General features: G+C 41.3%; 1 protein-coding gene across 1 annotated transcript in view; it reads left to right on the top strand.

Annotated features, from left to right (window-relative positions):
• Nucleotides 1-21,874, top strand: part of CDHR3 (cadherin-related family member 3) — a 38,786-nt gene that overhangs the window by 360 nt on the left and 16,552 nt on the right. Inside the window, exons 2-11 of the mRNA XM_010003851.1 lie at nucleotides 2,610-2,800; nucleotides 6,873-7,041; nucleotides 9,465-9,550; nucleotides 11,495-11,589; nucleotides 11,696-11,800; nucleotides 15,410-15,558; nucleotides 16,853-17,042; nucleotides 18,614-18,782; nucleotides 20,269-20,368; nucleotides 20,510-20,608. Of these exons, the coding sequence (XP_010002153.1) occupies nucleotides 2,610-2,800; nucleotides 6,873-7,041; nucleotides 9,465-9,550; nucleotides 11,495-11,589; nucleotides 11,696-11,800; nucleotides 15,410-15,558; nucleotides 16,853-17,042; nucleotides 18,614-18,782; nucleotides 20,269-20,368; nucleotides 20,510-20,608 (1,353 nt within the window). The remainder of the gene's footprint in view (nucleotides 1-2,609; nucleotides 2,801-6,872; nucleotides 7,042-9,464; nucleotides 9,551-11,494; nucleotides 11,590-11,695; nucleotides 11,801-15,409; nucleotides 15,559-16,852; nucleotides 17,043-18,613; nucleotides 18,783-20,268; nucleotides 20,369-20,509; nucleotides 20,609-21,874) is intronic.

Below are 21,874 nucleotides of genomic sequence, written 5' to 3'. Positions count from 1 at the left end.
GCTGAAATAGATTGAGCTCTGTGGTTACAGCAGTATAATGAGGAAGAGAATATGACTCCCTGCTAAGACACTTTGCTGGATGAGGCACTTTTTGTGCAATAGCCACTGCTCAGTGTGACAAGTGTCGGAGTAGGAAAGGAGGTTGGCTCTCTAAGAAACGACATCTAATATTAATATACCAGCATTGTTCTTTCAAATGTTGATAACATTTCTCTATGATAAAATAAAACATGCAACCAAAGAGCATCAAACAGGAAAAGACTTGTGGAGAATATTAGTAGGCTAATAAAACCATCTTAGCCCAGTGTGAAAACATAGGAGATTTACCAATATACGTGCACACTGGAAACTTAAAGCAGGTCTTCAAACTGCAGTCTGAGTGGCTCGTGGAGCACTTGGTGTTGCTTGTAGTAAGCTACCTGCTCAGGTAGGGTCACTTTGCTCTCAAGGAACTGAAGAAGTTCTGCTGAACCTCAGGAACCTGTCATTATGTGGTGGTTTTCCTGATGTCCCTGAAACTGTGACCATGGTACTCCATGGTTGTAGAGAGAGAAAAGCTTGAAGGTGTGGCTCAAGCACACAGTAAAGACTAACAAATCACAAATAAATAAGACTTAAATATACATATAACTCTCAAAGCCTGTCTCATTATTGCTTTGTCTTGGACTCAGCGTTTGTCCATGTTTGGGTTGATAATTCTGATAAATAATGTATTGATTTGCTTTAGGCATGTTTTGTTCTCTGAGGTAAGGAGGTAAGCAAGAACTTGTGAATATGGAAAGGGGACTTTGTAAAATCAGTTGGGAGAAAAAGGTACTTAGATGCAGCACTGAATGTCTCATGATTTAGAAAGACGAATCCTAAGAGGGCTTCTCAGAGACAAACTCTCCTACCACAGCCTAGTATGGCTGGTTACATGAACAACCCCTGCCATGCTCTCTCCTTCTCCTCCCCACAATGCAGGGAGTCTTGCAGGCTGCAAGAAGAAGAATGGGTGGTGGTTGATGGAGTCGTGTTTCTCTTAACAGTACTTCAGGAAGCACTGAAAGGACAAATGTCTCTTGGGGTGGGATGTGGGAAGAAGAGAGACCATGAGACTCCATACTTTGTCTTGTGGAGTCATCTACTGCTACTAGTTTTGCTTCTCATGTAGCAAGGGCACTGGTACCCTAAGTCTTCTCTGATCCTGTGGGGAACAGTTATAGCAATGTCCATCACACAAGGGCTATATGTGGGCTATCCCTAAAATGCTCCAAAATTTTTCTAGAGTGTAAGGGAACAAGGTTTTATGGATAGTTTTAGGAAAAAGTTGTTAAGGCTTCTTTTAGTGTCTACCTTGGAAAATATTGGAGTGGAACTCTCCTCCAGATTGGAAAACCTGCACCATTAGAGGAATGGCACTTAAAGTGCCTCTTTGGTAGCTCATGTGGATGGTTCTGTCCCGCACAACAGAGGTGTTGCCAAGCAGCAGATTTCCCCTTGGCACTACATTCCCAAGCTCCAGACTGAGCCTGTGCATCCAAGCAGAAACAGGCTGCAGCCCTGACAGCCTCAGACTAGTTCCCATAGAAGCTTTTCACCTTGCAGCTGCCCAGCAAAAACAAAGACTTCATGTAGCTTTTGCTATAGCAATTGCTGGTGTGGGGACAGCCTGGCCTTGAGTGAGCAGTATCTGCTTCCATCCTGGCACAGTATGTCAGAAGTTTGACTGAACACAGCCAGTTTTCTTGGCAAGTGTTTTGGACAATCCAACAAAGTCCCCCAGAGCAACACTCAGCCCTGTCATAGTCTCGTGTTGAGGTACATTGCCAGTTTAGGGATGTCCTGACTTCTGTTTTCTGGACAGTCTCCATGAGATAAAGAACTGTGGGTCTTTGTTAAAATAACAAAATTCACAAGCTAAACAGCAGAGCAAGCACAGATTTTGTTCTGGGGAGTCCAGAGGTCTGATCAAGAAAGAAGAACTCATTCAAAGTTGCTGGGTGCCATGGTGCTCTGTGCTCTTTGCAGGCAGTTTTGAACTGTAGGGTGATGTTGTGGGCCTGCATCTCCTCCATTCTCAAAGCAGAAAACACAACAGCACAACATCCAAAAGTTGTTTCTAATTCACACTATTGCTGTGCTAGAAAAAATAAGAAGAGGGAAAATGGAGGAAGTGAGCGCTGCAGATGGTGTAATTAATGGAAAAGACTCCTTTAACAACCAGCCCTGTGCGATTCAAGGTGCTGCTTTTGGATGTTATTAGTGCACAGAGGCAGCAATTACCACAGAGGGTAAAATGAAATAATAGAAACATGTTTGGTTTCTTTGCTTCTATGTAAAGGCATGTATGAAGGCAAATGATGCAGTAACAATACTACTTTAGCATCAGCCACTCTAGGAGCATTGTATAGTAGAGTAGAGGATAGTACAGCACAGTACTGAATTAGAGAAAAGATGAGTTCTTTTGCCTATAGCACTGGATCTACTAGCATGAAATGCCACTATTCATAAACAAAAACAAAATCAGGCCATTTTGTGCTCATTAGTGGCAGCTCTTGGCACAAGCTGTGTGCTTCTGCTAGCCTAGGATTCCCAGAAGTAATTTTACAATCATTTTCATTTTGCAGGAAGAAGAACCCAGTTGCTTAAGGGCTTACCTGCAACCAGCAGTGTTGAAGAAAATGCAGCAGCTGGTGTTTCAGTTTATACTTTTAATGTAAATGTTTCTGAAGGTGTTGCAATACTTCCTACCATAGTATATTCAAATCCACTCACAGAGGCTTTTGATATTGAATCAAAAGGGAATTTTGAATACACGGTGAGTTTTATATTTAAGTTGAGCAATGTTCAGTCATGTAGGCTGATGTTTCCTGGATTACTGAGCACTGACTCATCCTTTAATCAGAAAAGAGTTGCAAATGCAAATTGTGGTAGCATTTGCACATGCTGTAATAGATATGACAAATGAGTAGCAATAGTGTTTATAGCGTTCATAATTTTTAATTGCATCTAGGCAAAAACCACCTATCACAATAATTCAATTTATTCAGTGTTAGAAAAATGTGATTTTTGGAAAATCAGAGATGAAAAAGGACATGTAAGACCTGCTTCTCTTTTGGGGATTTGTCCACAGTTTTTCAACTTCATTTATATTAAGTCACTGTGTGTTTAAAGTGACTTAGTTAACCACATGCAGCTTCTGCTTGGCCACCCTCACCTAGAATTAAAATGAATTTGACTCATGTCCAAAATAAAGTAAGCTCAGTCAGATCAAAGCCATATTTAATTCAGAACAAGGGCTGTGACACATGGGAAAATTATCTTCAGGTAAGAAACTATCACACTTCACACATCTGTGATCTACTTCTATCTATTGTGTGCTCTTGTCCTATGGCGAAAGGAAAACAATTTCTATTCCTTCAGGGTAGTTTTCATTGTTAGATAAATTAGCAAGTATTAGCTCACAATTGTCACTGGCAATGAGTGTTCAGATGCATGATAACTTGTCATCCCCTTGTAACTTGCTCTGATGTCTGAGCCTGAACACTGACACTGAAGTGTGTCTGTAACAGATCTGGGCAGACACCGAACAGAGACTTACAGAGTTAAGTTGAAAACCTTTTTCTGGGTGTTTCCAAGGAAGTTCAGGTTTTCACAGAACTGATACAAGGGCTCTTTTCTTGTTCTCTTTTCTGGTAGAAAAATATGGGGAAAGTGAGGACTGTGACCCCAGGGAGTCAATCGAATCTGCCTGGGGGAGCTGCTGTTGTTCCCATGCTCCCGCCTTGGCAAAATACAAAGCTCAGTTGAGCCAGTTTTGCTGGTTCTCTAGCTGCTCCCCAGCCAGATCAGTGAAATGGTCAAAAACCTCTCAAAAAAACTCTCTTTCACCTGTGAAGCATAGGACCTGGCTCAGCTGAGGGGACGTAACTAGCGGATGGAAATGGATAGGTCCCGGAGGCTGTCTTTGCTGACAGAGAATTCATAACGTGGGGCTTCCTTCCTAGTTTGTATTTTGGCATTTTGAATTGAAACTATCCCTTCTGCTGCAAAACATAACCCTTTTTTATACCTGCTTGATCCTGTCCCATGCCATCTGTATACTGTGCAGCACAAGCATTTTATGTTGCTGCTTGTTGAGCAGGACTGACAAAATCATTCAGAGAAAAAATAGCCCTGCAAATAGGTAAAGTCAGTCCTTGTTTTTTTTCATGGCAGGGATGATGAAGACATTCTTATTTTAGCTCAGTGCAGAGAGTGGCACAAGGCTAAAAATGAATGGCCAATAAAGGTACAGGCTCTGTCAGGAGTGTTGGACTCCATGATCTTCGGAGTTCCCTTCCAACCCCCAACATTCCGTGATTCTGTGACTCTGTGATTCATGCCACAGCCACATTACCAGAATGGCCTGTGAGGATTGAAACAAAGAGGTTGAGCCAGTGAGTATCTGTCATGAGAAAATTATAAAGAAAGCTACATGTGAATTCTGCAAAGTAGCAGTTGAGTGATAATTACAACTCATAAGGCAAAAATAAATGCACGTGAGTGTCCTTAGTTCATTTATTAGATGAGCATTGCTGCCTTTAATTATTTATGTGATGTAGCAGATTGGTACATTTTGCAGAAGAATATGATCCAAAATGAGAGACCTCAGTGCTACCTACTGCCATTAAATCTTTGCTAAGATATAGACAAAGTAAGTGTCTCGTATGAATTACGGGGTTTGCAGATTAGCTAAGTACCTATTAGCACAGGCTCTTCTATATTTATGAAGCACATTTATTCCTGTTGCAGCAAGCCAAGGCAATATTACATTTCTTGATATGCTTTGAGATTTCTGAGAAAGTCACAGTTTTTCTGGGATCTGAGCTCTGTCCATTCCTCCTTGTCTTATTATCATTTGAAGAATCCCAGGGGCAGAAGATGTGCTGAATGCACAAAAACATACTGCTTCCTAAAACCACCTTGATGCTGTTAGTGATGCACCTGCATCCATGGAGTGAAGAGGGGATAAGGGAGTAGTGAAGTTCTCAGTTGAAATGAGGGACTAGGCAGCTATGGGCTGCCTCTAGACCCTCTTTTGTGAAGTCTGCAGCTGCTTCAAAAGTGCACAGTGCTACCTGTATCAGTTAGTTTTGCTCCCACCTGGAGAAGAGGTGAACTGTGGCTCACAGCCTATGACTGTGGCAAGCTGTTATCAACACCAACCTACGAGGAGATCATCTAGATACACATCTTCACTTGCAAGGTCTCTACAAAGGCAGGTGGAAGAAGTGTATTTATACAGTCTGGCTGTAGTTACAGCACCAATGAAAATATTTGTCTGTGAAGTGAAGGTATAATCTCCAGAGCACATAATTTCTGATTGGAATTGAACAGTTTCTCATTTAGAATTCATTGCCTCTGTGTATTGTATTTAGATCTCCAGCAAAGATTCATTTCGGAGAACAATATTCCCTTTGGTGTTACAAGCGTTTACAATGTTCTTTCTACGTTAGCATAACTTGTATGGAAAACTTCTATTTGCACATTATATGAGAGAGGATACCATCCAGTACACAGTTGTTTTCTCCTATAGTGTTTTAAGAAAAAGATGAAAAAGTTTCCAGAAATAAGTTGTTTTACATACGAAAAATGTTTGTACTTCTGTTCACTCTCCTCCAACTGTCTTTGTTATTTGGGTTTATTTTTGCTTCTGTCTTCTAATTGTGCTGACATCACTTTTTCTTTTGTCCTCTGGCCACAGCATCTCATCTAAAATCAAGGTTTTATTTAATTGTTCTCCTTCAACATCCTCTCCAGGCTCCTGAACTCTGCAGAACTGTGAATACACTGATACACTCCTTGTCACACATGCTTTCAAGCCCCAATTCTTCTCCTTCTCCAGTCCCACAGCACGTCTGCTACAGGTGTTCAAGCTTCAAAGTTTTTTAGTTATGCAGCAAAATTAACAGTCACCTTTTCCTTTCTTTTCCAAGAAAGGAAAGTTCTTTGGTTTTTTTCTTAGTTTCAGCAGTGAATATCGTGGCATACAGCTTCCAGCATCCTACAGTTGCTCTGGACTCATCCTAAATCCAAAATGAATGTATTGAATATTTTTTCATGGAACATCAGTCTTGTGCTTGTAAATCAGAGTTGATGTGCCAAATTGGGAGTCCTTAAAAAAAGAAAAGAAACAAAACCAAACCCTAAGCAAATGTTTGCCTTACCAAGCTTTCAAAACTTAAGGGCTACATTATTTTTAATCAGTTCAGTGTTTTCACCGAACAGTTCTGGTCTCTCTCTCATTCAGTGTGCTCATGCAGCTCCCCCCTTTCCTGGTTTCCTGCAAATCTCCTCCCAGACACAGCTTATACAAGGAAGGGGCTGGTACTTGCAAGACTATTGCAGTTGCTTGCCCCCGCTCCTGCTACTGAAAGTAAAAGTTCTTCCCTCTCATGCTCCTGACTCGCAGAAATAGTGAAGCTGCCCTTGCATCTCACAGAGCTTCTTCCCAGTTTTCAGTGTCATCACCTCTCAACTGCTCCTGGAGCTTGGGGTGGAAAGGTGAGGACTTGACACAGACTAGTGCCTGCAAGATGTTGTCCTGGCCTTGAAGGCAAAGCTTTGCCTCTGAGGCAGGACAGCTCCTTCCAGGCTTTCTCTTCCTCAAACTGTCCCTCACACAAGAGGTCCTTGAGTTGCTCCATGGAGCCACAACAATTGATCTTTCCACTCTGTTTTTTTTTTCTCAGATTTCCACCACTGACAAGAAACGTGCCAGCAAATAAAAGATGATCTAAAATACTCTCGGCTTCCTGATGAAGAGTGTCCCTTTAACTGTGTTCACTCAAATGGACTACAACTTATATCTTTTGCATCATATGCTAATAAGAATTTTTCCTTTTCAGGTTGTTACCACTGGAAACCCTGTCCTAGATTATGAAACTATGCCAAAGAGCTTTGATTTACAGATTTTTGTTGAAGACACAGCTGGGAGAACTGACCTTAAAACACTCACTGTCCAAGTAAAAGACAAAAACGAACATCCTGTATTTCAAGGAAATATGGCCTTTCAAAGTAAGATAGTGGTGGTGTTTTAAAAGAATAATACTTGAAAAGATAAAAAAAACCCCTGTAGCTGCATACAGTGCCTGCAGCTAAAATGATCTAAGCATTTTCCATTAGGAAAACAAGGAGGGAACAGGACACTGGTTTTACCAGAGCTTTATTTTACTCAAGTATTTGGTATGCTTCATCTCTGGAAATGCCCTTTTATTTTGTTTAAGCTCTGGCCAAAAAGGAGTTAATAATTTTGAAGTAACTAACAAATTATAAGGAAAAAGAAAAGCTCTTATACCAATAAATATTTATGTTATTTTCTTGATGAGATTAATACCCACCTAGAGGTATGTATTAAGAATCAAAGTTTGGTGGGGACATAACTGTTTCATATGTGTCAGTAGTTTGTTGAAAACTGAGCTCATTTGGAGAAGCAAGATAAATTCAAATTAGTGTGCATTGTGTATGTGCAAGAATTTCTGAGGGAAAAGAAAAAAAAAATTGTTCTGCTGATATTTTATACCTGTATATTGCATTTGCACCTGCACATGAGAAATTAAGTAGAAAGTCAGTTTGATCTCAGAGATTGTGATCTATGATTTTGCAAATGTAAAGAGACAGAGAGCTCTGTCTCCTGAAGGGGCAAATGGCCTTAACCAGGTTTATTTTCAGTAAAGTGCAACAGGGAGGAGTAGGCAGTAGCCTTAGGAATGGGGATGGGGTGTCAGTGCAGGCTTTGCATGCCATACAGTGCCTAACACGAGTGACAGCACCATCAATAAAAAGGACAGAAAATCATAGTCTTACTCTCTGAGCAATCTTATCTTGTTTATTTACTAATGAGAGGAACTTGCAAAAATGGCACCATGAGGTGAATGAGTATAGTGATTTATTTGTTATGTGTGCACACACAGAGAGAACAGTCCAGGTAGTGCACAAAAATACGCTCTTCTTACTCCAAGAGGTCCTGACAACCTGCTTGAAGTCTCGACATTGTAACAGCGCTATATAGAAAAGCATTCAGTAACTCAACGTTCAACTGTGTTCCCTACCTGAAAATATCAAGCTGTGATCTCTTGATGGTAGGTGTTAGGAGCTGGCTGCTGAACACCCCCAGGTCTGGCCCAGCAGCAGCACCAGGGAGGCTGAGACTCCCAGCCCTTGGGGTGTGGCTGCAGCCTCGAGTTCTGCCTGCCCAGCCAGACCAGCTCTCATCCAGTTGCTTCACTGATGCCTCCAAAGCACACTGATGTTCCAGCTTCCATACAATACCTAGTTTGTGAAGCAAATTAGCTTCCCCTAGGGGTGGGGCTGTGTCATCCTCTCTGTATAGCTGGTGTCTTGCGTATCATGGGTGCTGCTGTAATCTAATAATAATTAAATATGACACTTCAGGGGATCGGCACAGCGTGAAGCACACTCTACGTGGGAGCTTGTTACAAATAAATGCATCAGCTTAACTCTCAGCTAGAGCTGCCATAAATGGGTGAGCACAGATGTCTGATCTATCTGTGTGGCTTTAGTTGACAGTACCAGCTACAATTAGACACTAATTGCCCATTCGCTGGTTATGAAAAAGCATCTCCCTCTCATTAAACTTTATATTCATATTGTTGTCCTCTGGGAACAACTCATTACTCTGCTCTGGGATTCCCACTGCTCTGATGAGAAGCAGCAGTCAGCAGGGGTCTCAGTGGAAATTAATAGTCCAGAAACAGCAGGTCCAGCAGACACAAAAGGGCAGAAAGCAAATAATGTGATCTAAAGATCTGTTGTTCTGTTAATCACTATACCCAAGGAGAGCTAAGCCTCTTGCCAGTGGCCTAGTACAGAATGGCTCAACTGCCAGAATTCCTGACATGGGAAGAAATACACCTTGCACTGAATTAGCACCCTCAGTAAGGCAAAATTTAAGTCAGAGCAGACCATCCACTATTTATTTACTTTGCAGGTGTAAAGAAAAAGCAGAAATTAAGAGAAAAGGCTCTGAGCTCTCTTGGCAGGGGACAGGGACTAGACAGGGAAGGGATGGCATAGAGCTATGTTCTCCCTATCTGCATAGTAAAGAAAGACACAGGTGTAGCCCAAATGCATTATTTTACTCCATACCCTGTAAGCAGCTCAAGACAGGCTGTATGTAAAGATCAGCCTTTCTCCTGAAGGCACCACTCATATAGCAGCTCTCAGTGATGTTTGCCTCTTTACAGATGTGCAATTGATTTATTTTTATCTTTTAAGTATATCATAGAATCATAGAATGTATTGGGTTGGAAGGGATCTATAAAGTATGTGCTCTTTGTGATGATTTTGGGATTACACTTGTGAAGTGGAAAGATGCAGCAGTCACTAATAGGTCTGGACAGCTTCATTGTATCAGTGTGTTTGCTGCCATGCCCTTTATTCTTACCCAATTAACACTGAGTGCACTTACATCTGTGCAGCTGTAACAATCTATGTCTTGGAAGGAACACCTGTGGGATGCATTTACCAAGTTGATGCAGCTGATCCTGAAAATGCTAAACTCAAAGTAAGTTTTTTAAAAGAAAAAAAACCCCAAAACCCAGGGATTATACAATCCCCCATATCTGAAATGCTAATTACCAGCATCTTTCACTAATTTCCTTCTGTATAATGAACACAGGAAAAGGTTTAATCAGGAAGAAAGAAGCATTTTCAATAATAAACTAAGAAAATTCAGATTTGGTATTTAGACAAATTGTATTTTGAGTTCTTTGCCCTCTAAAACTAAGGGAAATTGAAGGCAGAGTTTGATATATTCAATTAGACATATACTAGAAATTGTTTATTTTCTTTTTTTTAATGGCTTGCAAAACATTTCTTGTAGATGAGAATGACTAAAAGTAAGTAAAATTTTTAACCTTCCTTATTGCCATGTCAATTATTTTAAATGAGACAGTAAGGAAATAGTTTACAATGCAACTGCATTTAAGATTTTATGTAATCCCAGGACAAACTGTGACCTTCAGTTAAGAAAATGTATTAGCTGATCTGAAAATACTCTTGGTATCAGCCAAAATTTGTGGGAAGTATTAAGTCTGTTTGCAGACAGGGGAAAAGTAGCTGCACTTACTTAAGAATTGTTTTGTAGGTTTGCTTTATTGCCTTTGGCTTTATAAAAACCAGCACATTCAAGAACTGAACCCAAAGATGCTACTTCAATGTGTATCATTATTCAAGAGAGCAATTACCTTGAAGTCTGACCTCATACTTTGCCCAGTCCTGAGCTGGTGAGGAGGGAAGCAGAGGCCTGGGGTTTGGTTCTGCTTTGTTTCTGAAAGCAGTAGCAGTGAGTTCCACACACCTTCTAATGCCAGATGAAGCTCAGGCATAATAAGAAGGTGCAGTTATAGAAATGTTGGACAACAGGTAAAATAATGTTCTGGGGAGGGAATTTAGAAATGTCAACTGGCAAAAAAACCCCCAACTATTAAAAGAATTGTGACCACCTATGTGGTTTTTAAAAGGTAATTTCAATTAAATTTATCAATCACTGCAGGAGGTAAGTTTTTTTACTCAGTTCTCTATACCTTCTGTTTTTTTCCAAAGGTAATACAAGAACAGTTGCATCCCCTGGAAAAATCTGCTCAGTGGATTTTTCAGATCACTTGTGTGGGCCATGACCCTCTCATGTTGCATACCTCAGACTTCTCTGAGTATTATTAACACCTGCACTAGCAAAGGAAAAGTCCTTGAAGGCTTACTGGTGTTGGCCTGGCAGAGGCATGTGGATGATAGCTGGGCGAATGTGTTGGGCATGTGGCAGCTTCCCCACAGACATGGGGATCAGGGTGCTGTCTTTCTGTCTGCTGTGTAGGGCTCAGGGTGCTCAGCTCCCTCCCATGCACTAGTGTGGTACCCACTGGTGCTGTGCAATGCACAGCGTGGCTGCTGCCTCCTGTCTGCTCCACAGCCACCTTAACACTGAGCTGTTCTGAGCAACTTTCAGCCTCACACTCTCATGTACTCTGTGAAAATCTTCTCTCCCCTCCTTGGCCTCTCCCATCGACTGGGCCCCCAGGCTTGGTTACCTTCTGCTTGGTGCACCTTATGCCCCCAAATCCAGCCTCACCCTTTCTTTTCTCTCTTCTCCTTTGTGCCTGTGCTCTGCTGCCACCACCAAGCCAATTTTTGCCTGCAGTGCTGTAGCTCTGCTGGCTGGCCCCTATGTTAAATTATCCTTGCTGGAGTTCTGAGAGGTAGGGAAGAGCATGGGCTTTAATGCAGCCCAATGTCTGTGACTCTCCACTGCCTCTCCAGCAAAGCAGGTACCAAGTTTGAGACACTTCAGCCCATGATCAGGGCTTGTGCTGGCATCTGTATGTCAGCATGTTTCAATATGCAAAGTTCTGAGGCGAATACTGACTATAACTTGGCCCATTTTCAAGGGCAAGGAATGAATGGAGGGATGTTTAAAGATACAAAGACTAATTTCTTGCTGTCTTCATTTCAGTATTCACTGGTCCCTGCATCAGTGCCATTCTTGGTCGAAGAAAATGGAACCATTTCTTCCACAAAAGTATTTGATTATGAGAAAGATCCACATAGGTGAGAATGTAGTTAATTCATACCGTCTATTTGTTCACACTAGGCAGACAAATGTTTTCCTAAGTAGTAATAGAAAAAAATCTTATTTTGTTTTATTATTTAACAGTTACTTTTTAAATATAACTGTGACAGATCCAGATGGACTCAACTCAACTAAAGCAGTGAATATAAATGTAATTAACATCAATGATGAAAGACCTTACTTCACCACGTGAGTGCAAAACTTCCATTGTACTAAAAATGTAGATGTTTTCCCAGCTTTACTGCTTTGGCACCAATGGGAGGGTGTAACATACAGGCAAGTAAATATAACAACAGGATACAACTGAGAACAGTATTTCAATTTCATTATGATTCCTGCTCATTTAATGGAAAGCTTTGCTCATTTTCCTCTCAATAGTTTCAAGTTTTCCAGGCTTTGCCTTTATGGTACAAACTGCCAAACAATCTTGTTGTAGTTGTTAGCATTTAGAGAGGTTAAAGTTATGCAAAGACCTTTGGACAAGTTCAGACAAGAAGATGAATTTTACCCTGTGTGAACACAGTCATATAGAACTTACCCTCATGCAGATGTGCATTTCACCATAACGATGTTTATTCATGCAGAAGTGTCTAGACATAAAAAAGTCTCACTTTTGATCTGTCTTCCTCTTCTTTCCAGACACTTAGACTTGTAAACAATCCCAGTGATCTTTGAAACACTGTTGTCTCTTACTGTGTCATAAGCAGGAAATTGTGTCATAATACACAAGTCAGAAATAGCTTTTGAAGACTAATGGAGTTTTAGTTGGAGTTAATTCAGGATAATTGTTGAAAATTTGAAAAAATGGGAGAGAATATACATTTGTCACCAGCAGTCTGTTTGGCTGTGGAAAGCACAATGGACAACTATTTCTGAGGCTGGAGCTTGGCAATTATTACAGTTGATCTGAGTCTGTTGTTGATTTATCTTTGTCACTTGCATGAGATGCTGATTGGATTCAAGACACTCTCTTTATGTCTCCTCATCCTGAGGCTCTACAAGGTCCCTGCTAAGAATATTTATGATGGCTGCCTTCCTACCATCTATGCAAAGGAGAAGATAGTGTAACACCCAGGCCATGGCAAGAGGTTTCCAGCCACATGTTTGGAGCAATCTTCAGGGTTTTTTGTGGAGCCAGAGCAATGCATGGTTCCTGGGCTGAGGCCAAGGATCTGAACCTTGCTGAGTAGACGGGTGGAGAATCTGAAGAAACAGAAAGATGACATGTTAGAAACAGACATGGATTGGTTTTTTTTGTTGTTGTTGCTACAGATTTAATACTTGAACTTCTTGTCTGCAATAATCAATGAGGTTAACAGCTCAGTCTACATTACTGTACTGCTACAAGCAGGAGGAATCCTCTTACCAGTGCCAATGTTTGCACATTGTGTTCTAGACCGATTATTTCCTCCAAATGTTGCCAGTTCTATTTATTTATCCTTACGCCTGGAATGCTAAAGGAACTCTTTTAAATATTTATCTACTTGTTCAAATTAGCTGCAGTGGCTTGAACATCCATAACAACTAAGGTCTATGACTCAGTTCTCATTATGGCACAAATAAGGCCTAATGTTAAGTTTGAATTTTCGCCCTTTTAGATTGACATTAGAGGCCAAAAAAAGTAGCTCAGTTTGTGAAGAACTTTGTAACTTTGTAAAGAGTAACTTACACCTGGGGTGCTACTGACGGCATGCACATGCATGGCCTCTCTGCTAAATGTGAGCTGCCTGCTGGGCCTGTGTGCTTTCTGACACTGTAATAATTAGTGCTGGGATGGGAGCTGGGAAACTCGACATGTTAGCAAACCTTCTTTATTTTCCCCCAATCAAAGCTGTCAAGAACAGAGTTTCAAAGGGTCTTTTTAATTGTTCCCATAGTATATGCAAGCACATCTGTTTTTGGTGTTCACAGCACTGCATTGGCACTCAGCCTTTTGAAATTCTGGCTGTTAAAATCAATTGAAAACTTGTGGAGTCAGGAAAACAAAGGAGAAGACAAGAAAACAAACAGATGCTGTCTTTGCAATCACATTGCTATGTCTAAAAGGTCTGAACCGTCCTGTAGAAAGCCACTGGCAGGTGGCAGACAGATGGACAACAGGGCACAGCTCAGATGTAGCTGCCTAAGAAGTGGCCCCAGCTCCTCCTCAGCTCTACTAGTCCTCAGTGCTACGGGGATGTGCTCAAAAACATTCAGTTTCTTCCCAAGATATCTAGTGGGAACCAGACAATGGTCTGTGCAGGGCACAGGGGGGCTGGTTGAGCTGCTAAGGTGGAGCTGTGGTGAGTGCGCTGTCCACAGGGAGGTTGGAGTTGTGGTCCCTGTGGGCATAGGGAGTTCTCTACTTTGAGCCAAAACCAGTTAGAGCTGTTTGTCTTGTATTCCCCAGTGATCAGACAGGCATTTTGGGGTGGCATTTTTTTTGTAGCAGTGGAGAAGATTTGCTGCTATTCGTTTTGTTTCTGGGAGACTCTGGAAAAAACAGGAGAACAAGAGATCCAATGCCAAGGGTGAGATAGAAACGTAATACATACACTGATTCCACAGCCTTCACAAGCTCCTTGTTTACTTTTGGCTCTAAGTGTTTTCACTGGGAAAACCTTATGTGATTTCTCCCCTGTGTGCCTGCATTTTTTAATATGAACCAACAAAACAGTTGAAGATAATGTGTCTTCTTAACCATTTTAAAAATTGCAAGTGGAGACCTGGAGGCATGGGACCTTCTGTTCTGTCTTTGCAATTCTCTGCTCCAATGGTTAAGTGCCCCATGTTGTTGGTTTTCCCAGAAAAATAAAAGGGCTCATGCTTCCCTATACTGGGAATTACAGACTAGTCAATTAACTATGTGGTGCCATAGGAAGTTTTGAATGTTCCAAGAGGATTCTCTCTTGAAACATATTCCTAATGTTTTTCTGAACTCTTGAGCACCTTCAAGTCCTTTTGGTTTCTAGAAACAGGAGTTGTGTGTTTGTGTCTTTCAGTAGAATAAGTCAGCCTTCATAAACTTCTTACACAGTTTTTGTGTGCTTGTCCTACTTTTGCCTGTGGCTCAAGTACCATAATTGTGTACCTGAGTACCCATGTGACCAAGCAACTGCAACCATTATAAGCAATCCTGCACAATTGTTTGCCAGACTGCATCTGAACTGTAAAACACACTTAATTAATGGGAAATTAGGGAGTACTGGTATCCCAAACTGAAGCAGTAAAGAGTTATTTTCTCTGTGTAAAATGAATTAGACAGACAGATGTTGCTGGGAGCTTGGAGCATGTTCATTTGATGGACACCCACAGGAATGCACTTCTGTGCCTCTACCTACTGCAAGGACAACTCAAGTTCTTTAGTAATACTGTTGTCCCCAAAAAGCCTCCAGCATTCATTCCAAAAAGTGATTACTGCTTCTACTTTTGTTTTTGTCTTGCAAAATGAAGGAATTAAAGCAAGTGGCTTTGCAAGCTGGTGGCTCTGTGGGGAGATGGAGTACATGACTTAACAGCCCCTTCCATCTTCAGCTTCCATGATGCTGTGCAACTAAAATTGTTTTCTCTGTGAAAAAGCTGCAGAGGAAGGGCACTTAGTATATGTGGCTATATGTCATGTTTTATGACTACATAGGAGTTCAGCTATTGCTACACGTTCAGCTGGCAGAGCCAGTGACTGGAATTTTTGTCCTAACATGTAAAGAGCTGTCTCTGAGCCCAGTGTGGCCATGGCTCTGCTGCTACACAGCTAAGTCTGTGACCACTGCCCCTGTGAACACAGATCTGCTCTTTCCTGAATTTTATTTTACCTTGTAGGAAAAAGAGTACCTACAGGATTCCAGAGGAGCAAAGCCCAGGCACCATTGTTGCCAACATAACAGCTAAAGATCCTGATGATGAAGACTCTCCCAGCAGACTTTTCTACAGCATCCAGTCTTCTGACAGATATTTTTCCATAAATTCATGTAAGACAAACAAAAATGTGCCTTCTGACACTCAAAAGAGAGAATGGCTACTTTGGAGAAAAAAATTTTGCTGTAGTTTTAACTTGACTTACTTTTTTATGAGGCTGCTGCTAGAAATAAGAAATGCCCAGTACATTATTGGGCTAAAATTCTTCCATCAGCTGATCAAGACTCAGTAAGGTATCCTGAAGAAACAGACTGAGGGTGACATATTGACAGATACTGACATATGGCTGGAGGGTGACTGTCCCTTGGGTGGGAGAAAGATTAGCTGCTTTCATTTTAACCTCTAAGGACTGCAGTGACCCTTTTGGGATCCCTGAAAGAGCAGCACATTGTTAGACTGTAACATTCTCTCTCCCAATCTGCTCTAGCACTGAAGTGCACAGCAAATCTGCACATCAGCTTCATTGCTCAGCTTATGATCCTTCTCAGGCAAAGCCATCCAAGAAAGACCTCTCTCCTGCTGGTCAGGTGCTCTCTGGGGTGCACACACAAGTGCCCTGAGGTGTTTTGCTGCTTTGCTCCTGGCCTGCTTTCACTTTGGAGTTGCTTAGCACAACTGTAAGAGGTGCCAGGTAACACAGTGCTGTGGGGATCAGGATGATCTTCAAATGCTTTGGATTCCCAGTGTCCTTTGACCAGGTATTGCCACTCTCCCTCTCATTTACATTCCAAAAGGCAGAAGATACATGCACTGTTCCTTTACCTTCTTTGTACTCTGGAAGTAGTGCTGAGCTCTGCCAGAAAAACCTGCACTTTTTGAACAGAGGCTGACAGAAGAGAAAAAAAATACCAAGTGAATGGCTCACCAGAGCACTTGGCACAATCTGTCATGGCCAAAAGCAGCACTGTTGATGTGTGAGTAGATTTAGAGGTGCTGAAGGACACTTGAATGAAAACAGTAGAAAGTCAAGTGGTCTTACTAGCTAGAGAGCAAGGGCAGCACAGGCATAAGCACCTCATTGTCCTTGATGCTCTGTGAATGCACTCAATTCTGATTTGCACTAGCTCTTTGAGAGCGTAAGAGAAATCTAACTGCTTTCAAAGCCTCCTGCTGAGGCATATTTTTGAGCAATGCATATCTACCCATTTAAGTCTTATACAGAACTTTCAGAGGAATTCTGTATAATTTTTTAAAAAATAACCCAACCAGCCATGATTTGCACAGAACAGAATACTTTTTATTCTGCTACATGTTTGCTGAGGTACCCTGCCCTCTTGCATGTACACCGCAAGTGTTTGTTACTTCCTTCTGTGGGGAGCATCTAACTTCTGGCTGCTTCCTACCCAGTGACTGGAGTGCTGCAGGTGTCTGGGAGAATCAACAGAGATGCCCTTCCTCTGAAGCTCCACCCCGAGGTTTCAGTGGTGGTCCGGGTGGAGGACAGTCCCAGCGGCGGTCACACCAGCGAAATGGCCATCACAGTCATTGTTGATGATATCAATGACAACCCACCAGAATGCAAACCTTCTTCCTTCAGGTATTAAGGCTCTTCATTGCCTTAGTGCTGCCTTGCCCCTGAGCATTGTGCAGTCGAGGGTCGCCAGAGCTAGAGGTTCAAATGGACATATCTCTGTGAGCTTTTAAAAGCTTGTGTCCACTGGAAGTGCCTTAGGGCACTCAGCTTCCTGACTGGAAAATTGAATTAAAAATATCTGTGTATAGTCAGATATTTTATTTATCTTTCTTTCAGATAACTAAACCCTCAGGGTATCAGAGCCCAGTGTTGCAGAGTTACTTTTGTGACCCATACAGATCCAGGCTCCTCTTTTCTTACTTTATGCTAAATTGTGGGGAATCATTCACCAGGAAAAAAATGCCAGACAGTTCTGCAGTTTTATTTTAAATTCCTGATCTTCTCTTCTAAATCTCTCCCTGATAACCTGCCTGGTTTTTGTCTAATGGAAACTGTCAGGTCTTCAGAGCCCTGATCTCCTCTTGTTACAGGTGTCTTCTGTGCATAGTAACTTAGTCATGGACTTTGCTACGATTATGAATGTTCTGAGACCTTTGTCACAATCAGGTAGTTTATATTTTTTAGATGAAGATATCTGTAAACTCCAGTTTACAGATTAGGTATGTCACAGAAATACTGAAGTCAAAATTGTATATATGAGGTGTCCAGTCCTTCAGAGTACCCCTCATTGCATAGTGCAGTTCTTCAGATGCACTTATGGTGGTTTGATGGTCCTGCAGATAAAAGCCTTAGCCTATGCAATGAGGAATACCCAGTTAGTGGGTATCTGGTTAAATTGCTTGCTCACTATCTAAGAGAAATGTCTTGCATTTAAATCACATACTTTTAGGTACTGGCAGGAAGAGAATCCAATTCTTCAGAGGGCTGCTTAGTTACAAGATCCATGACAATAATGCAACAGTCTCTTTGTTCTGTAGTGAGCTTTAGTTTTGACCTGAAGGAGACAAAAAACTTCAGGGAAAAATGCATTCAAACAAAGAACTAGTCTTACGGGGTTGCACAAGGGAACAAGATCAGGGCTTAGTATATCTGTTGGATTTATTTTTTTTTTTATTTTCTTGATTTAAAAAAAACAAACACAAAACTTAAATTGACACCCTCATCCCCCAATTCCACTCTATGCATCACAGGGAACCTCACTGTCAACAGCAGGGCCAGAAATCTAATTTCATAAAACAGCAGAATGGTTCAGCTATTAGTTAAGGAGAAAGAAATAAGCTTCTTGTCAGAAGAACATTACAATATACTAAAGAAATGACTGTTGTAAAGATATTTTAAAATGCTAATTATTAATTGAACTAATCTAGATCATTAAGATCTCATGGCAGCTTCTGAAGTTTACCTGAGTTCCAGGTTTACAGTCTGGATCTGGCTAAATGTTTACGTCCTCCCCATTGCACAGAGCTGTTGTCCACCACAGCATATGGATCAGATACTGGGTTGCTTCATCAGCTGTTGCCTAATTGCATTATTTAGAAAATAAATGGAAGCCACTGTTTTAGTATAGAATATATGAAAATTTAAAGTGGAGAATTTTAAGTTGCTCTGATGGGAAATATGTTTGTTTTAAACAGGAAAGAGGCAAATGAAAATATGACTGCAGGGACATTTCTTCTTGATCTTAGAAATTACTGTGAAGATATTGATGTTGATCCATCAAACAATCAATTTAATTTCACTGGATTATCTGGTTTTGGAAGCAATAACTTCGCTCTGGAGCCCACTGTCCCTGGAAGACTTGTGGTCAGTCATTTGCAGCTTTATTTTAGATTGCCTCATTTCAGAAGTCAATTTATGAAATACTATCAGTTTTTCAAATTGATGGTCTGTACAAGAAAAAATAATTGCTGTACTTCATGTCACAGGGGGTATGATGTGGATAATGACTGTTTGGACTGGATGTGAAATACATACCCTTTGATAGGATGCCCTCTAGGGATTCTACAGAATTTAGTGAACACAGAACTGCTTTCTCCAGTTGTAAATAAATGTGCTAGATATGACTGAAAAAAATATATGTTTTTAGGGAGTGTGAAGCACCAGTGTTGATATGGATAAACAAAGAATTTTGATGCCATTTCATGCCTGTTTATTGATGACAGACTGTGGCAGGTCCTTGCTATGCAGCATGAAGAACTGGAATATTTGAGAAATCCCACACTCAGTAATTACTTCCCAGCTCCATTGGTCAGAATTGTAAAACCACTTTGACTGGTAAATTTTCAAAGTGGTGGGATTTGCACTTCAGTTATTTTGCATGCCAAAATATGCGTTCCTTGTGCTGAGAGCTGGTGGTGTATTTGCCAGAACTCCCACCAATTGCTGGACATGGGCAATAGTGGTTGTTTTGTTCCTTTAAAAAGAAGTATAGACAAACACAGAAAAAGGGAAACACAATGAAAACAAGGCATTCTGGTTAAAAGACAAGAGTGCTACAGGAGCAGTAAAACAACTTTCTATGGCTTACTTCAATTTTTTTCTATATTCATGGCAATGAGCACTGCCCTTGCTGCTTCATCTGCCAACATATGAAGTGTTTTCACGGCTGCACAGGATAAGACTGTTGTCAGCCCTTTGAGCATCATGTGTGTATAATGTAACAGGCTATCCCAAGTATTCTGTCCCTGCAGGAAATTCCCTGTAGATTTAAAACAATGGGTGTGTTTGTGCTTTACTCGTGTTGCCCCAGAGTTTATGAGGACCCTACAGAAAGACAGGGAGATCAGGTGATTAGGATTTAAATCTGCTTGAGCCACCGTTTAGTAACAACTTGGTTCCTGGATAAACACTTGTGGCTGAACCTGATACTTTTAATACATGCCTGCAGGCATGAGCTCAAGGAGTAACTATTCCTATTTAGCAATAGCAGATGCTTGTTGAGCCAACAAAGGGCTCAGCAAATAGCCAGCTCATTACACATTCTTTGAATTAACCAGGTAAAAGGCCAAGACCTTATGATCCAAATGATAAAACTTCCTGCACTTAAGGGGAAGATATTTTGTTGGAAAGAAGTTTGATTTGCCAAGAAACACCACAGCATGAACATGTAGAAAAAGTCTGAAATTCAACCCTGCAATTGATTAATAGCCTATATTACTCTTGCAGGGCAATTCTAGATATCCAAGGGGGAGGCCACACTTACAGAACACTGAATAAAGTACTTGCCATCATGTGTATTGTGACTTTATGTAAGGAAGCATAAATACAATTGTGTTTCTTTTTAATTTAGATGACTGGAAGTATTGATTTAGAAAACCCAGCTAATCTAGGAGTTGAAGTCTATTCTTTGACTGTCAGGGTGCAAGATGTTGCCTATCCTAACTACTCAAGCAAGTATCCGTCTTACACTTCTTTTGATGTTCTCTGTGCAGTGACAGCATGGAAATAATACCATATGTACTTTGAATATATGCATGAGAAAATTTCGCAGCCATACTGAACTATGGTTTGGTTTTCTGTTATATTTCCAGATATCATCTACATTTACATCAGGATAAAGCCAGTGAATGATTTTTTTCCAGTCTTCAGTAATTTATCATATGAATTTAATGTTCCAGAAATTATAAAAGGTACAGTAAGTTACACCTACATGATAGAAATAAGCTTGTCATGTTGATAATTAACTTTGGCCCCAAATGGATTTTCATATATTTGAATGAAGAGGATGGCTCAAAGCTACAGTTCCACTGGGGTCTCACCATAGAACCACCTCCTACCCTTAAATAGACAAAACTGGCAACAACTCCAGTTGTGCAGGTGGAAGCTGAGACACTGACAAATCCAGCAATTGCACAAGAAATCTGTGATGGAGCCAGAAATTGAACTCAGATGTCTTATTTTAGACTGTCTTTCTACACTTGCTAAGTGTAGAAAGTCCTTTTGGAAGGACTGTGGTGGTGCAAAGAAACCACTACAGACTGACACAGGCAAGTGAGGACTTCCTTATCCCAGACATGGTGTAGGATGGCCACCCCACTGTCCTCATAGACCCAACCCATCTCAGGTGCACTGGGTACACTGGAAATGGGGTGAGATGGGAATGTTTGGAGGCGGAGGCTTCATCCAGCCAGCTGGCAGCCAGAGCAGCTCCTCCTGTCTGGAGCCAAGGTCCTTTCCATTCCTACAACAGCCCTGGACCAGAGACTGCAAGTGTGGCCTTAAAGCTGAATTTACTGAAACTGTTCACATGCTTGACTGCCACCTCAGCACCCTTCCTGTCCCCTGGTGAGCCCTGCATCTCATGAGTTTGCAGAGCAGTGACACAGCATCTTGCCTCCTTGGTAACCCTCATGTGCCAGGTGCAACTGCCAGCCTGCTCTGTGCTGTGCTGCTTGGGGCACAAAGGAGTTGGCATGGGAATGGCATCTTCTCCAGCTTCAGCCTCTCCCTCGTACAACCCAATGTACCAAGTACAAGCCTTTTTTCTGAGGACCTCACTTATTGGCTGAGAAAAAAATTGAGAGGTCCATCAGATAAATGCTGGATAAATCTTGAGCCTTTTTCTGGACTTCCTAGGGTCACAGAAAAACTGGTGTGAGGGACCCCCAAGGGTGCCTAGACCAACTCATGCTCAAGTGGAGCTAGTTTTAAAGTTAGATCAGGTTGCTTGGGGACTCATCCAGTTGAATTTTTTAAATGTCCAAAAATGGAGACTCCACTGCCTCTCTGAGCCCCTGTTCCAGGGCAACCTTCATTTCGGGTAATTTTACCTTGCACCCAGCTGAAATTTCCTGTGCTGCATGTTGCTGCTGTTAGCTGTGGCTCCTCACTGTCCCGTTCTGAGAAAAGAGGTTTTTTTTGTTTTCTGTATTATCACACTTTAGATAGTGGAGAAA

Source organism: Chaetura pelagica, unplaced genomic scaffold, assembly GCF_000747805.2.
Source record: "Chaetura pelagica isolate M959 unplaced genomic scaffold, ChaPel_1.0 scaffold1048, whole genome shotgun sequence".
NCBI classification, from domain to species: Eukaryota; Metazoa; Chordata; class Aves; order Apodiformes; family Apodidae; genus Chaetura; species Chaetura pelagica.
Note: the sequence above shows the minus strand (reverse complement) of the source record. Positions and strands in the feature narration are given on the sequence as shown.